Source organism: Nicotiana sylvestris, chromosome 12 (assembly GCF_000393655.2).
Source record: "Nicotiana sylvestris chromosome 12, ASM39365v2, whole genome shotgun sequence".
Classification (NCBI taxonomy): Eukaryota; Viridiplantae; Streptophyta; class Magnoliopsida; order Solanales; family Solanaceae; genus Nicotiana; species Nicotiana sylvestris.
In genome coordinates this window covers 69,583,538-69,599,452 of record NC_091068.1, presented here as the reverse complement: position 1 = coordinate 69,599,452, position 15,915 = coordinate 69,583,538, and the positions used below count along the sequence as shown (strand labels likewise).

The window sequence follows — 15,915 nt, the reverse complement described above, 5'->3', positions numbered from 1 at the left end:
ATAAGGTAGGTGGGGATCCGGGTTTGGATTGGTTTTAGAAGGGTTAGGGTCGGGTTTAAATCAAAATTGGGCTGGGGATTTGGGGTCTAATTTAGGCTATAATTGAAATACAAATAGGCTGCTATTTAAATAGCCTTTTTTCCCTTTTTTAATTTATAAAAAATGGTAAATAGTTTTCTGAAAATAAATTGAAAGTACTAAAATGATTTATAACATATAAATAACAATTTAAAAATATAGGGTCCAATTTTGTGCGTACAAACATAATTAAACCTTAAAAGGGCCAATATTGCAATTATATGCAATTCAGCTTTAAAAATACTAAATAAAATTCTAAAAATGTGTAAAAATCATTTTAGCTATATTTTGGCATAAATATAAAAATCCAATAGAAGAATTATCAAAATAATAATTTTCGAAATAATTATTGGGGATTTTATTGGTAAAAGGGGAGAAAATAAATCAATTTAAACCTTTAAAATTATGGGAAAAATAATAAAACACTGTGAAATTCTTATATACTCATATATATGCTATTTTGAAGGTATTTTGCATATTTAAAAATATATAGAGAAAAATTGGGTATCAACAAGAAGCTATTAGAATTCTAATTACTTTTGCATCTCATATGGAATTCACCTTATTCCAAATGGATGTCAAGAGTGCATTTAAGAATGGACTCCTTAAGGAAGAAGTCTATGTGAAGCAACCCCTAGGATTCGAATATCATGAGCACCCTGAATATGTGTTTAAACTGGACAAAGCTCTATACGGGCTAAAGCAGGCTCCTCGAGCTTGGTAAGAAAGGTTGTCAAAGTTCCTTTTGGAAAATGGCTTTAAAAGAGGGAAAATTGACAACACTCTTTTCTTAAAGAAACAAGGAAGGAACCTGCTCATTGTTCAGGTCTATGTTGATGATATTATTTTTGGAGCAACAGTTGATTCTCTATGTGAAGAATTTGCAAGACTCATGGGAAGTGAATTTGAAATGAGCATGATGGGGGAACTGAACTTCTTCTTGGGTCTTCAAGTAAAACAGTCCCCAAAGGGTATATCCATATCAGCAAAAATACATCAGGGAGCTTTTGAAGAGGTTTGACATGGAAACATCAAAGGTGATAGGCACTCCCATTGCTACTGTCACTCGACTGGACATGGATGAAACTGAATTTCCTGTGAATCAAACCATGTATAGAGGCATTATTGGGTCTCTCCTCTATCTCACTACTAGAAGACCTGATATTATTTTCAGTGTGGGGCTGTGTGCAAGGTTTCAATCAAATCCCAAGGAATCTCACTTGAAGGCTGCCAAAAGAATACTAAGATATCTCAAAGGAACACAGGACCTAGTGTTGTATTATCCGTCAGATGACATTTTTAATCTAATTGGGTATGCTGATGCAGATTATGTAAATTATCTTGTGGACAGGAAAAGCACTTCTGGAATGGCTTACTTCTTAGGTTCATGCCTTATCTCTTGGGGCACAAGGAAGCAAAATTCGATGACTCTTTCAACAGCTAAAGCTGAATATGTAGCTGCAGCATCCTGCTGTGCTCAGCTTTTATGGATCAAGCAGCAACTGGAGGACTTTGGGGTACTCACTGAGAGTGTTCCCCTTCTATGTGACAACACCAGTGCACTCAACATAGCCAAGAATCCAGTTCAACACAAAAGGACAAAGCATATTGAAGTGAGGCATCATTTTCTGAGGGACAATGTGGAGAAAGGGTTGATATATATGAAGTTCTGCAGCACAGAAGATCAAATTGCAGACATCTTCACCAAGGCGCTAAGTAGGGAACAGTTTGAAAGAAACATAGTGAAGCTGGGGCTTTTAAAGCCCAATTGAGAACCTTATTCCTCTTTATCTCGCTTTCACCTTCAAGAAATAACTGGCTAAAAGTGTTTTCTGGTCACGTCTAACTCACTTCAATACAATTGCAGGTAAACAGGCATGATGAGTATAAAAGCTGTAGATGCAGTGCTTGAATGATAAAAGAGGATTGACTCTTTCAAATAAAAAGGTCAAGAACTTGGTTCTTGAACCAAAGGTTAGTAGTTTTGTGCATCCTTTAATACACGTCTTAAAAAGGGTACAAAACACAACTGCTATGTCATCAACTTTTCATATCCTGCTGTCACGTCTCTTCATTTCAAATTGTTCCATCTACCTCTGAAATATTGCAATTCTCCATGCCCAACCGCTGTTTCAGAACCGGTGCCTATTGCTCTCTCTTCATAATTATCCTCTCCTTTTAAAAACCCTCTTTTCTATTTTCCTAACCATAAGTCTTTCATTAGAATTTCCCAAAAACGTCGTCTTTTCTTTTTTAATGGCTGAGACAACTTCCGATCTCCCTACCTCAATCGTAACTACTACTAATCAATCTATGGAGCCTTCCACTCCCACTGAGCCTTCCTCACCCAGTGTTACTCTTGCTGCTACAGTCACACCTCACCTAGTCTCCCAGTCTCTTCCTAATACAGAAACCCTTGACACTGCTGCTCTGTTCTTCCCATCATATGAGGATACCCCCAGTCAAAAACCAAGTGGAGAACAAGGTCAAACCCCTGAGGTCACAACCAGTTCTTCCATCGTTGCTACCGATTCCATGGTAGTAGTAGCACCATGTGAGGAAGAGACAAATGTTGTAGCCGTGTTTGTGGTGTTTGTTGATGGTGTACTGCATAAGATCACCTCTCAGAAAAATGAGGCACAAGGTATGGGGGAAGAAGGGGCCATTGTAACTGTTGAAGGGGATGCACTAGCAGATACTACTAGGGCATCACATGAGGAACCTGATCCCTCTTCGGAGGACCCAGGTCAGGGCTCTCATTCCCAGGACAATGATGTTCCTACATTCGATGTTGTGCCTTTTGAAATTCAAGCACCTGAAATGAGATCCAGTGATGAAGAAGACCTAGATAATGTGGCTCTTGATGCATTCATAAGCAAGCAGAGGGTTGTGCCCACTCCTGAGTCTGAAACCAAACGACCTACTACCAGGCTTCAAGTTAAGGTGGCCTACGATTCTGCTCTTCAAAAGAGCAAGAAGAGTAGTAAGAAGAAAAGGAGAAAGTTGGTGAAAGACGGCGTACCTGTAAGTGATGAGGCGATCCCTGTAGTCAAGGTGGAAGAGGAAACCCTAGATGAATGTGGTTCACTTGTTAGACGGTCTTCGAAAAAGACGAAGCCTGCTTCAGTAGTAAAGGGGTCAATATCTAGGTCCAAGATGAAGGAGGTGGTAAGTGAGTTTTCGATGTCTGATGAGGATGTGCTAGTCAAATCCAAAGGAAAAGGAAAAATTAGTGGAGAGAGGTCCGACAAATGCAAGTCTGAAACTTTTGAAAAACCTGATTCTGTGAAGAGAATGAGAAGTGAAGCCAGCCTTGGCTCTGAATGCATGAGGCATCAAAAGGTTCTGATGAGTCGTACGTTTGACCCAGCAATCTCTAAGATGGCTGGAATGCGCCAAATTCTGGAAATGGTCGAGTTTCAATGTTGGGTGCATCTATTCAAATTGATGCACCTAAGGTATATGAGGATAAGGTACAAAGCTTCTTTGCTAGCCTCTTTCCAGTTGAGACTGACCACATTTGTGCCTTGGTCAATGGGGTGGACATCGTGTTCGATGTAAAGCTGCTTGGAGAGATCCTAAAAGTTCCTACAACTGGTGTGTCCAGTGTAAAAGATGTGTGTCAGTTTAACTTCAGAAATATTGTGGTAAAAACTAATGCAAACTAGAAAGGGGACCAGATCCATAAGAAAGTGCTACTCCCTGTCTATCAACTGCTGTTCGAATTGGTTAACAAAGTTCTATTGCCTCGAGCTGAGAGGAGGTCAGTGACTTCTAAGTCTGACCTATTCTTGATGGAGAAACTGGATAGTTTTACTCATGTGAGTCTGCCTGCTATTATGATTGAGCACATGCAAAAGGTTGCCACTTTCAAAGATGGTAATAATGGGCTTCCCTATGGGTCCTGCTTACAAAAGTGTTCAAATTCTTTGAAGTCCCACTGGGGACAGGCAAGGTGGGAACTAGGAAGCAGACTTTCTCACAGACAACTTTAGAAGAGTGCGAGTGCGTGGAAAAGAATGGGGGGGTAGGAAGTACATCAACCGTCTCACAGCTTATTAATGCTCAGAACAGTGCAGCTAAGGAAATTAATCAGTTGAAGGCCAGGAATGCTATCCTAGAAGGTCAGCAAGCCTAAGGGGTTCCGGTGCCAAATGATGAAGCGGCTCATTTGACAAAGGAGAATGCTGATCTCAGTGCGCAAGTAGAGAACCTAAAGGCAGAACTGCTCAATGAGCAAAAGTCGGGAAATGCCCGAATAGACCTCGTTCTCCAAACACTTGTTGCAGCTTCTAAGCCCTTTACTCCTAGTGCCCCCTAAGTACCCCTTTAGTGACCAGTTTCTAGAAATGTTTGTTAATTTTTCTTTGATGTTTTGGCGGATATTTTTGTTTTCTTTTTTTATGTGGTTGGGATGAAACACTACTGCTCCCATTTTAACAAGTCCAATGTTGCCTTTCGCTTTTTCAAAGCAAAGGCTTATTTTATTGTGTCAGTACTTTCCTTCTGTATTTCTATTCTCTATCATGATTGTGTGCACATATGTGGCATGAGTTAGCTTAGCTAGACTTCTTTGTGTTGTTATTCTGTCTTTTTAATGATGTCAAAAGGGGGGAAAATAATACGGGGGCTTGTGTTTCAGGGGGAACACATGTGTTAAGAAAGGCATAGAGTCAGGGGGGACCTGTGTTATCCTGTTACTTAATCTGGTTCTTACTATTCTAAATCCACTCTATAATTGTTAAGTTTGTCATCATCAAAAAGGAGGAAATTGATAAGTTTTAAATGTTCTTGACTTATGTTTTGATGATCTAACTAACTTACTGTTAAGAACCAGATAGGGAACCTGACCTACTCGGACTATACTACAAGCTTAACGAATTCCAGCTAAAGGTGAACTACTACAACTTCAGGAGCTAGGAATCCAAACAAGGACCCGATACCCTTGTGGTTCCCTCATCACAGCACAAGTCAATTAGTCACAGCTGGAAATGAAGTGACTGACTGCACTATTTCTGCCGCACTGCACTGTCTCCAGTGCCCACTCATTCTCTAACCAACTAAAGTGCTCACGTCATTTCAAGTGATGTGATCAAGGTGTACCTACAATGAGTTTATACAAAACATCACTTGAAGGTTTCAGTTTCTCATTCAAGCTTCTTGTAAAAAATAGAGAAATCAATCCTCGCAAGCTTGAAGAACAAAGTTGAAAGCAACTATGGACTAGTTCCTAAAAGATAGCTTGTTGTTGTCCTACTTGAGTTGTAACTTTGTGATTGTACTTATTGTATCTCCTAAATTGCTTAGCTAGAAGCGTTTGATTAGGAATTCTCTTGTAAATATGTAAACTCCTTGATTTTATGTTGTGACTAGGTTTAGTCATAAGCAAAAGTCTTTGTAATCGTAGAGTTACAAAGTGGCTTGTGGTGAGAGCATCACAAGTTAGTAAAAGTCTTTGTAACTAGGAAGTCACAAAGTGGCTTGTGGTAAAAGTACCAAAAGTTAGTTGAGTAAATTCCTTTTAATGGAGTCATTTCAAAGTGACTAGTAATAGGTTATTACAAGTTAGTGAAGCTTAAAACCAACAGGTGTAGGTCGTGGTTTTTTTGATCCCCTTGTGTGGGATTTTTCCACGTAAAAATCCTCTACCTTATTTGCGTACTGCTTTATTTGCATTCTCGGTAGAATCTTGTAGAGGACCATGTACTCTACTATTTGGTGGAATCACATAAACTAACATTGATGATGGCCACATTATGGCGGTTCTTCATTTCAAGTGATTGCTAATTTGCGTCGTGCCGCGATGTTAAATCAGACGCTTCTTGGGAGGCAACCCATGTTTTTTTCTTTCTTTTATTTTCCTTCTTTTAGATAGACTTGGTTTTGTGCTAACCAGTTTTGAAGTGTATGTAGGAATGGGTGTGCATTGCAGTGACTGTGCATGAAAAATTTGGCTAAGTGTCAAAGTGCATAGTCTCTGAAGTCCTGTCAAAATTGCTTAAGGAATTGTGGCCGCACATATTTTTGTGCGGTTCGCACTAATGCAGCGACCGCACTCATTTTTTTGCAGTTTGCAGCCAGTCGTCTCAAGGGTAGGTAAGAAGTGTGTTTCGTATCAAAATTATGCAGCGCACTCAGGTCAAAATCTGGGTTCCACGGGTATCAGTATAAATAGGGCTTTCCTTCTCTTTTTATACTTTTCGATCATCTGAGCCCTGAAGACTAGCTTGCAAAGTAAAATTTCCCCATTGCTCTCAAATTGTTCCCTCATTTCATCATCTGCCTCTTCATAATTGGTATGTTAATTTCTTCATTAGATTCTTTATCATTTGTTTGCTTTGTTCTTTGAATTAGGGTTAGTTCCATGCCTAAAAATGTCAATGCTTAGTTGTTTTTTATTAGAATCATATGGGTAACATATTAAGTGTTAATTGGGGTTTGGGTAAGCAGTTATCCATGTGTAATTGTGCAAACCATGCCTAAATTATGTAAAGATTGCATGAACCCTAGTTATAGTGCCCGTAAATTTTAAATTGTGCGGCCGCACACATTTTTGTGCGTCTGTAGTATAGGTTGTGCGGACGCACTTATTTTTGTATGGTTTACAGCCTCGGAGTTAGGAAAAATTTGTGTTTGATTTGTGTGGCCGCACTCAATATTATGCGGTCCGCAATGGACTCGTTCGGCCACACTCATTTTTATGATGTCCGCAATGATGGAACTTTAGAGACCCCATTAGTTTGAACCTGGGGCTCTGCAGCCGCACTCATTTTTGTGCGGTCCGCAATGGGCACTCTGCGGCCGCACTCATTTTTGTGCGGTCCACAATGGGTAGTCTACAACCGCACTCACTTTTGTACGGCCCGCACTGCCCTTCTAAGAATGATTTTTCTGCATCTCTCAAACATGTTTATGCATACATTATGATTGTAACTGATTTCTAGTTCTTATGTGTTGCAACAATGGTTCGTTCACGTGGTAGAGGAGATACATCACTAGGGAGGGCAGAACCCTTCCGAGGCTAGGATCAAGACAAAAGAAATCTATCTCTAGCAATCCAAAAGGCTATCATCAAGAAAGCAATAGGCAATAGAGCCCCTAACACCTCGGAGACCAGTGAGTATGTCCCATCCGGAGAAGTTTCTAAGGGTAACTCCATGCAAGCACAGCCGTAAGCCCAATAACAATAAGAATCCCAATCACAACAATTCCTACGGAGATTTTATTCGGTCGATGAGTCTTCTTCAATTACCAGCTCGTCTGAAGGTTTGGAAGAGGGCAGCCAACACTCTGAACCCTCTTCCTCACCTACTCCCCCTTCTCCAACAAACTTAGATGATGATGATGTTGTAGATGATGGGAGAGGGGGCGATACTGCAGTTCCAGGGTTGGAAAGATCAAGGAGGTCGGAGATATAGGAGGATAGATTTGTTAGTTCCAATGCTTTTGCCAAGTTTAGGGAATAGTGTCCACAGAGGTCGTTCACTCTTGAGCGACAGTTCTTAATGAAAGACCTGAACAAGCACAACCCCAATGTCCTTAGACAATTTCAAGAGTGGAAAGGATGGAAATGGTTCACCACCAGTGTCCTAGATGTAAATGAGTACCTGGTCAAAGAATTCAATGCAAATGTTGCTCATATCAAGCAGGGAACTAAGGTGACAAAAGTGCGGAATCTGAAAATCTGCTTTGACTCCTATGCATTGAACACATATGTGGGGTTTGAAGAAGTAGAGGCAGTGCAGTATTTGGAGAAGTTATCCATGGGTGATGCAGCTCGTCCATGGTTGGCTGAGATTCCGGCAATCCCAGGATCAACACCTCCGTGGCTCACAGTAGGGGTTCAATTATCCGATCTACCCTAAACTTTGAAGCAAAAGGGTGGCAAGCATTTATGTGTAGCCTCATTGACCCATGCCTAAATTAAAACATGCTCGCACTTCCCCGAGCAGTCTTGGTCGCTTCAATTATGGCAAGTTATCCAATTAATGTTGGTGTCATCATGTCCATAAACATCACTTTAGCTGTCCAGAAGGGTGAGAGATCTTATCCGTACCCAAACTTCCTCAACAAATATTCAAGGATCAAGGGGTGGAGCCAAAGCATTATGACACCAAGGTGAAGGCTAAGAAGCCTTCTCATGGTACCACCTCCAGGAGCTGACAACCCGAAGTTCAAGTTTAAACCTACTACCTCTACTGGCAAGTCTAAAGAGCCAGTAGTAGTTACTGATTCAGCTACCAAGCCTTCCACAGCAGCCGATACTTCCATCGGGATAGTAGCCATGCCACCTTCATCCTCCGGTCCACCAGCTTCTACTAGATTAGCAGCATCATTGCCAGTGCCAGCTTCCTCCACCTATCCTCAAACTGTGTTGCGAGTCTCCCAGACATTGGCGAGTCTCAACTACTAAAAAGCTGACTGATATATCCAGTGTTGTTACAGCATAGTCCTCAGCCCCAGCAGCCCCAACAGAGCCACAAGTACCTCTGTCAGTGGAGGAAGCCTTGAAGAAGATTATGGATGACCAGAAGACTATCATGGATAAAGTGGAGGCATAGGGGAAAGTTATTGAGGATTTGGGCATATAGGTCAAGAAGATGCGGAGATCTCAGTCATCAAAGAAGTCGGTTGATAAGCTGAGAAAAGAGATTGAGAAAATTACATCCGTCGGTGATCTACCATTGGACCTGCTCATGGAGACAGCACCCCCAGCAGCACAGGTAGTCCCAGCAGCATAGACAGCACCAGAGGTAGCAGTCGGCTAGTCTGAGGAGCCGGTTACCACTTCCCACACTGCTGAGGAGATGATCTAGATGCTCAGCAACCCAATTGTCCCTCAGTTGGGTGATGATGAGATACAGCCTGAGGCTGAGGTTACTGATGATCCTATGTAGACTAAGACCACATAGGGAGTTCTCTTAAGTCTCTACCCTTTCCCTGTTCTTATTTTTGTTAAGCATTGGGGACAATGCTTATTTTTCATTTGGGGGATGGTCTATTCTGAGTATTTGACATTTGGGCTATAATAACTCTAATAGTATTTTCCTTTCATCTTTATTTTCCTTTTGGTATGTATATATTCTTCCCATTTGATGAAGATATTCATTTCCTTTATGTATATATTCATTTGACTTCAGTTTGTATATTCATTTATCTCGCTTTCTGTAATTTATTTCATAACTTCTTTAGTTTGTTTTTCCTTAGTAGTATAGCTTCTATTGAATTTACTAGCTTCTTTTTTATGTTTTGAGTGAATAATAAGCCTTTGGTTTTCTTAATGCCATGGTTCTTTCCAAAGGTGGATTATGTGTGAACCGGGTGGCTTTTCCTAACGATGGATGGCGTGACAACCTTCTTAAGGGATTGATTCTATTTTTTTTTTTATGTTTTGGTAAATATAGTAGTAATGAATAAAAGGGGTCTTAAGCATGCTTAACTTGGTACCAACACATTTACCTATGATTGTATGGTTAAAAACAAGTTGTTGGCAGATAATAGCTCTAGTTGTGACTCTTGTGTTGATGTACAGTCATCGAGTGGTTCAAATCGAGCCATTTGTGATTCTCAATCTTAGCTAGGGTTTTTGTGGGCCCTCGACTCTATTCTCTTTAGCGATCCAGAAGCATGTGAGGTGAGATGTTTAGTTGCAAGTCCAAGTACTCATGCTAATGGTCTAGAACTTGCCTCGAATGTTTGTTTAGGCAAAATTCTAAGTGTAGCTTGGGTTGAGAAATGATTGTAGGATCTCCTTGATCCAATTTGAAATTTGAAATCTTTCATGGCCTACCAATATGATATCCCTAGTAAACCCCTTTGAGCCGAAGCCCTTTTTCTTTCAATAACCACATTACAAGACTTTATCCATTTGTAATGACCCTCTCTTAGCACCCGATCTTTCCTTAGTATTCTTAAGAAATAATTGGCAAAAACATAAGTTTGGCGGAGAGAAAAGGTGTTTGAAAGTGATTAAAGGTACAAAGAAGAGAAAGAAATGAAGAAAAGGGAAGGAAAAGAAAAGAAAGAAAAACGACAAAAAGAAAGTGAATAAAGTGAAGAGTTGAAGGGAATCCAAAAGAAAATAAGGAGGAAAGGCTGAAGTAAATGGAAAAGGAGAAAAATGAATGTCATACTCAAGAAAGAGTGACATTACGTCTCTCTAATTTCCCCGAGGAAGAAGAAAATGACTCAAAGAGTCGAGAAAGTATGAGCTGAAAAGAGAAAAGATGAAACCACTCTATTCCAACAAGTCCTACCTTGATCCAAAAGCCTTCATTACATCCCGCAAAATCCCTACATGATTTTAAGTTGAGTGAGCTTACATTAGTGGTGATTTACATGAGGGGCAAGCTTATGGTACTTAAAACCGGACTTGTGACGTTCTTTTAAGAGAGATGAGCGAACTTTTCACAATCCTTGATTTGAGTGTTACATTCTAAAGTGAGATTTGCTAATAGAGAGTAGAGGAGGAGGAGTTTGGGATCCACAATGACCTAAATGAAAGAGCGAGCTTCCTTGATGAATAAAGTCAACTCTTGATGCTCTAGAGTCGCGCCAGAACTATGGTACTCAAAAAGCCAAATCATTGCATTGTTGATAATTCATATGTGTTGTGGGTAATTGTTGGTCCCAATTGATGTGTAAATGATTCACCTTAGGCTAGTTGAACTATCCATTTTTCTAGTGAAGGTGGGAATTGCCTTATTTGCTTGAGGACAAGCAAAAGCTTAAGTTTGGGGAAGTAGATAAGTAGGGATTTTGACCGCTTATTTGCTCTCTTTTACTTGTGTATTAGCTCAAAAATGCTTAAAGGTATTCCCAAAAACTAACAAAATGTGCTTACTTGCAGGAATATTGGGAAATGAGCCAAAGAAGTCAAAATCAACTCATAAAGGAGTCAAAAGTGAACAAGAACCAAAATAGTGCAAACAGGCTAGCAGTTCGGCCGTAGAAAGAGATTCGGAGAGTATGTTTTTGATAAGTTATGCATCTTTTATTTTGATGATTTGACAAAATTTATGAGAGACCCAGATAAGGAACCTGTTACACATTTTCAAGATCTTAAGATCGAAAAGTTCCAGTTTGGGACATGTTTCAAATCTCTAGAGTTGAAGGAACAGCTGAGGAACCAGGTCCCTACCAGTTCCCGAGGTGACTGTACAAGTCAACTCCCCCAGCTATAAAGTTGAAAAACTTCATGAGAGAACCAGATAAGGAACCTGTTACACATTCTCAAGATCTTAAGATTGAAAGGTTCCAATTTGGGAAATGTTTCAAATCTCCAGAGTTGAAGGAACAGCTGAAGGACTAGGTCCCTACCAGTTCCCGCGGTGACTGTACAAGTCAACTCCCCCAACTGTAAGTTGTTGCCTGCACACGCTACAGTGCAGAAACAGTGCAGCAGTTAACTTTATGGAGAATTCCCTTCACCTAACATGCTTGCATCATCCAAGTGATGTCACAAATGAGATATTAACATCAAGCAAAGGTAAAACAAATCACTTGCACATTCAAGAACTCATCAAGCATTATCTCAAGTGTGTGTCCATCTTGCAAGTGATTCTCAAGGACATCAAGAACAAAGAACAACATAGCAACGGACCAGTTCCCCATATTGAGTTATTATATGTCCTTAGTTGTGTTGTATCTTCGTTGAAGTTCTTACTTGTAATTCCAACTTAGCTTACTTAGAAGCATTATGTAGGAAACTCTTCGTAAACCATAAACTCTAGTGTTTGTGTCTTGGCTAGAGTTAGTAGAGTTGTGAAGTCTTTGTAATAGAATTATTACAAAGTGGCTTGTAATAGTGTAGTTACAAGTTAGTGAGGGATTAAGAGGTTAATTCCTAGGTTACAATAGGTTGTAATCTGAAGATTGCTTAGTAGTGAAGTTAAAATCCTACAAGGGTATGTCGTGGTTTTTAATCCCGTGAGCTGGGAGTTTTCCACGTGAAATTCCTCTGTGTTCTTTATTTACTGCCGATTTACTGTGGGAACAGATAGAGAACCTGGTTCCCTATCCTGTTTGGTTTTATAGTCTTTTGCTTACTGTGGGAACTGATAGAGAACCTGGTTATCTATATAGTTTGGTGGACCCTTAAATTCTATCAATTGGTATCAGAGCAGGTTCTTTCTAAAATATTAACACCTAGAAAGGAACTTCATGGCTGCTCCACCAAACTTCAAGGAAGGACAATCAATATACAGACCATCAAGATTTAACGGCCAACACTATGATTGGTGGAAAAAAAGAATGCATGACTTCATAATGGCTGAGGACTCTGAACTTTGGAATGTGATTTGTGATGATCCCATTGTCCCTATGAAGGTTGTTGTAGAGGGAACAAGGACTGTTCCAAATTCAATAAAAGAATACAATAGTGCTTACCGAAAAGCTATCGAGAAGAACTTCAAGGCGAAGAAGATTCTTGTGTGTGGTATTGGACTAGACGAGTATAATCGTATCTCAGCATGTGAATCTGCCAAGAAAATCTGGGAAGCTCTTCAAACAGCTCACGAGGGAACTACTTAGGTAAAGCAGACCAAAATAGATATGCTTACAACTGAGTTTGAACTCTTTAAAACGGAAGAGCATTAGTCCATTCAAGAGATGCATACCCGTTTCACCTCCATAATCAATGAGATTCATTCTCTTGGTGAAATGATTCCAACCAACAAGCTGGTCCGGAAGATACTCAATGTTCTACTAGGTTCCTGGGAGGGCAAGGCTAATGCTATCACTAAAGCCAAAGACCTACAGAAGTTGACTATTGACGAGCTTATTGGAAATCTCAAAACATATGAGATGAAGAGAAAGAATGATCTCGAAAGAAAAGAGCCTAACGAGGAGAGGAACCTGGTTCTCAAAGCTGCCCATACTGACTCAAGTAGTGATGAATCTGAAATGACGTATCTCACTTGAAGAATTCAAAAGATGGTTCGTAAAAATGGTGGGATCCCAAAGAAAGGAAGTTCCACCAGAATTTCAAAGGAAATGATTGTTGTCATAAGTGTGGAAAGCCTAGACACTTCATTAAAGACTGCCCTCTTCACAAGCAGGATCATTACAAAACCAAACTGATAAGGTGGCTAAGAGGAACCAGGATCCTGATAGGAAATTCAAAAGAAGAGATGTTGTGACAACATGGTGAAGCAAGATTTGGCTGATTAGGGAGATTCCTCCAAAAGGTGAGGATGACCAAGGAGATGCATCTATGATGGTTGTTGACAATGAATCTTCAAAATATGAGTCAATCTTTGCACTCATGGCTAAATCTGATGATGACGAGGACAAGGAGGGAGATGAGGTAAGTTTTCTTGATGTTCAAAAAAATTTAAAAACTTACTCTAAGAAAAAATTGATGTCCTTAGCAAATGTATTGATTGATGCCTATCATAGCCTCATTAATGAGAAAAATGCTTTAATAGAAGAATTTGGTGGCATTGAACAAGAGAGATGATATGGTAATTTCTATTATAGACTTGAAGGAACAAGTGGAAGAAGTAACTAGAGAAAATAACTTGTTGAAAAACCAAACAAAAAATTGGATGGACAACACTAAGGGTAAAGAAGTGGCTAGTAAGACTCAACTTGAGCTTGAGAGTGAGCTTAAAAAAGTTAAAACAAGTCTTGTTGCCGAGCTTGAAAAGAAGAGACAACTTCAGAAGGATTTGAAAAGGATTAAAAATGATCTTGATAAGTCACTTAAATGTACCCGGTCCTCTGATGTAATAACGTCTATGTACAAGAGTAATGGTGGAAACAAGCAGGGAATCAGGTTCCAAAAGGCTAAAACCTCCTATAATCTCCATAGTAAGTATGTAACTGTGGCTGATAATTGGTTGTGTACTCAATGTGGTCAAATAGGTCATTACAAGGACTCTTGTAAAACTAAAATTCAGTCTTTGTAGAAAAACAAAGTATTTGTTGAAAAGAGGCCTACTGATGAGGAACCTGGTTCCCTGAAAAGAAAATATGTGTTGTTTGCATGGGCAAAAAGAAGTTTGATCTGCCCGTTCTATCATTATAAAGGACCCAAGCTAGCTTGGGTTCCTAAGTCTAATCATTAATTTAGTGTGCAGGCTGAAGTGAGAGGTAGCAGTAAAAAATGTTACATGGATAGTGGCTGCTCTAAGCATAAAATTAGAAGAATGAATGATTTCCTCTCACTTTAGGCTTTCCAAGGTGGAAGTGTGTCCTTTGGAAACGACAAGAAGACTATATTATTGGTGTTGGCAAAATTAACAAAACACTTTCCCATGAAATTGAGAATGTGTATATGTGAATGGCTTGAAATATAGCTTGTTGAATGCGTCTCAAATCTGTGATAAGGAAAAATGAAGTGAAGTTCTTGTCCAAATCTTGCACTTTCACCAATCTTAAAACTGGTGAAATGGTATTGACAGCCAAGAGATTCAAGAATATCTATGTTGCGAACCTTGATTCACTAAATGATGGTGATATAACATGCTTAAGTGTCATTGATGATGATGTAGAGTTATGGCACAGATGACTGGGGCAAGTGAGTTTTTATTTGTTGAACAAGTCGGTTATGGAGGACTTGGTTCGTGGGCGAAGCATTCAACACTGCTTTCTACTTGATTAAAAAATGTATGATCAGGTCTCTTCTCAAGAAGTCTCTCTATGAACTACTCAATGGGAGAAAACCAACACTGACTTACCCGGGAGCCTTTGGATGCAAAATGTTTTGTTCTCAACAATGGTGGCAAATGGTCACATAACAAAGAAGATGAAGATGGAGAAATTACAAATGCTCCTGATGAAGCTATAGATATTGCAAATGAAAAGACTGATTTGATGAGTCAAGTCAAGCAAAGTGATAAAGGAGATGCAGCAAAATCTCCAAAAGGCACAGAGGAACTTGGTCCCTCTATCACCTCGACTGAAGCTGAACATAGGGTTGTTGATGCTACATTAGGTACTCCTGATACAGAACAAAAGAGTGGAAGTCATAATTCTATTGATGTCATGATGATTCACATATGGAGGAACCTAGTCCTTCAAATGCTAAAGTTCAAGTATCCAACTAGAAGCAAAAGAGTTCACATCCCTTCAAAATGTAATTACACCCTTAGACTCTGGTATTCAGCCTAGTTCTAAGGCAAGGAACATGTTTTCCCTCTCGGCGTTCTTGTCTCAAATCGAGCCTAAGAACATCAAAGAAGCATTGAAAAATGCTAACTGGATAGATGTTATGCAAGAAGAACTCCATCAATTGAGAGGAACTAAGTGAATCACCTGGTCCCTAGGCCTTCATACAGAATAGTGACTAGAACTTGGCCCAAAACACTCTCACTTGAAGGGTGCCAAGGAAATTTTAAGGTATCCTAAGGGAACGCAGGACCTGGTCCTCGTCTATTTTTTAGGAGATTCTTTTGACTTGGTTGGATATGTTGATGCTGATTATGTTGTATATTTGGTGGATAGAAAAAGCACAACTGGAACGGCACATTTTTGGGGTCATGCTTGATCTCATGGGGTACAAAGAAACAAATTGTGTGGCTTTTTCTACTGCTGACACTGAATACATGGTTGTTGCTTCTTGTTGTTCTCAACTACTACAAATCAAGCAACATCTTAAAGACTTTGGAGTATTTACAGCTTGAACCCGGTACAACATAAGAAGACAAAACACATTGATGTGCGACATCGCTTTTTAAGGGATAATGTTGAAAAGGTTCTGATTTGTATGAAATTCTGGAAGACGGAGGACCAGCAGACATCTTCACCAAGGCGTTGAGCAATGAACACTTTGAAAGAAATTGTCTGGAGTTGGAGTTGATCAAGCTTAACTAAGGACCTGGTCCCTTGATGATT

At 39.8% G+C, this 15,915-nt stretch overlaps 2 protein-coding genes across 2 annotated transcripts; both read left to right on the top strand.

The window, feature by feature from the left end:
• The first annotated feature begins 1,100 nt into the window (after positions 1–1,100).
• Positions 1,101–1,850, top strand: LOC138883188 (secreted RxLR effector protein 161-like). The gene has a single exon (XM_070163852.1). It carries the CDS (start codon positions 1,101–1,103, stop codon positions 1,848–1,850), a length of 750 nt encoding a protein of 249 aa, XP_070019953.1.
• Positions 1,851–12,687: 10,837 nt separating this feature from the next.
• On the top strand, positions 12,688–15,704 carry LOC138883187 (uncharacterized). The gene is made up of 5 exons (XM_070163851.1): positions 12,688–12,986; positions 13,249–13,384; positions 13,506–13,890; positions 14,825–15,016; positions 15,526–15,704. The coding sequence occupies exons 1-5, from the start codon at positions 12,688–12,690 to the stop codon at positions 15,702–15,704; spliced, it is 1,191 nt and encodes a 396-aa protein (XP_070019952.1).
• Positions 15,705–15,915: the final 211 nt, after the last annotated feature.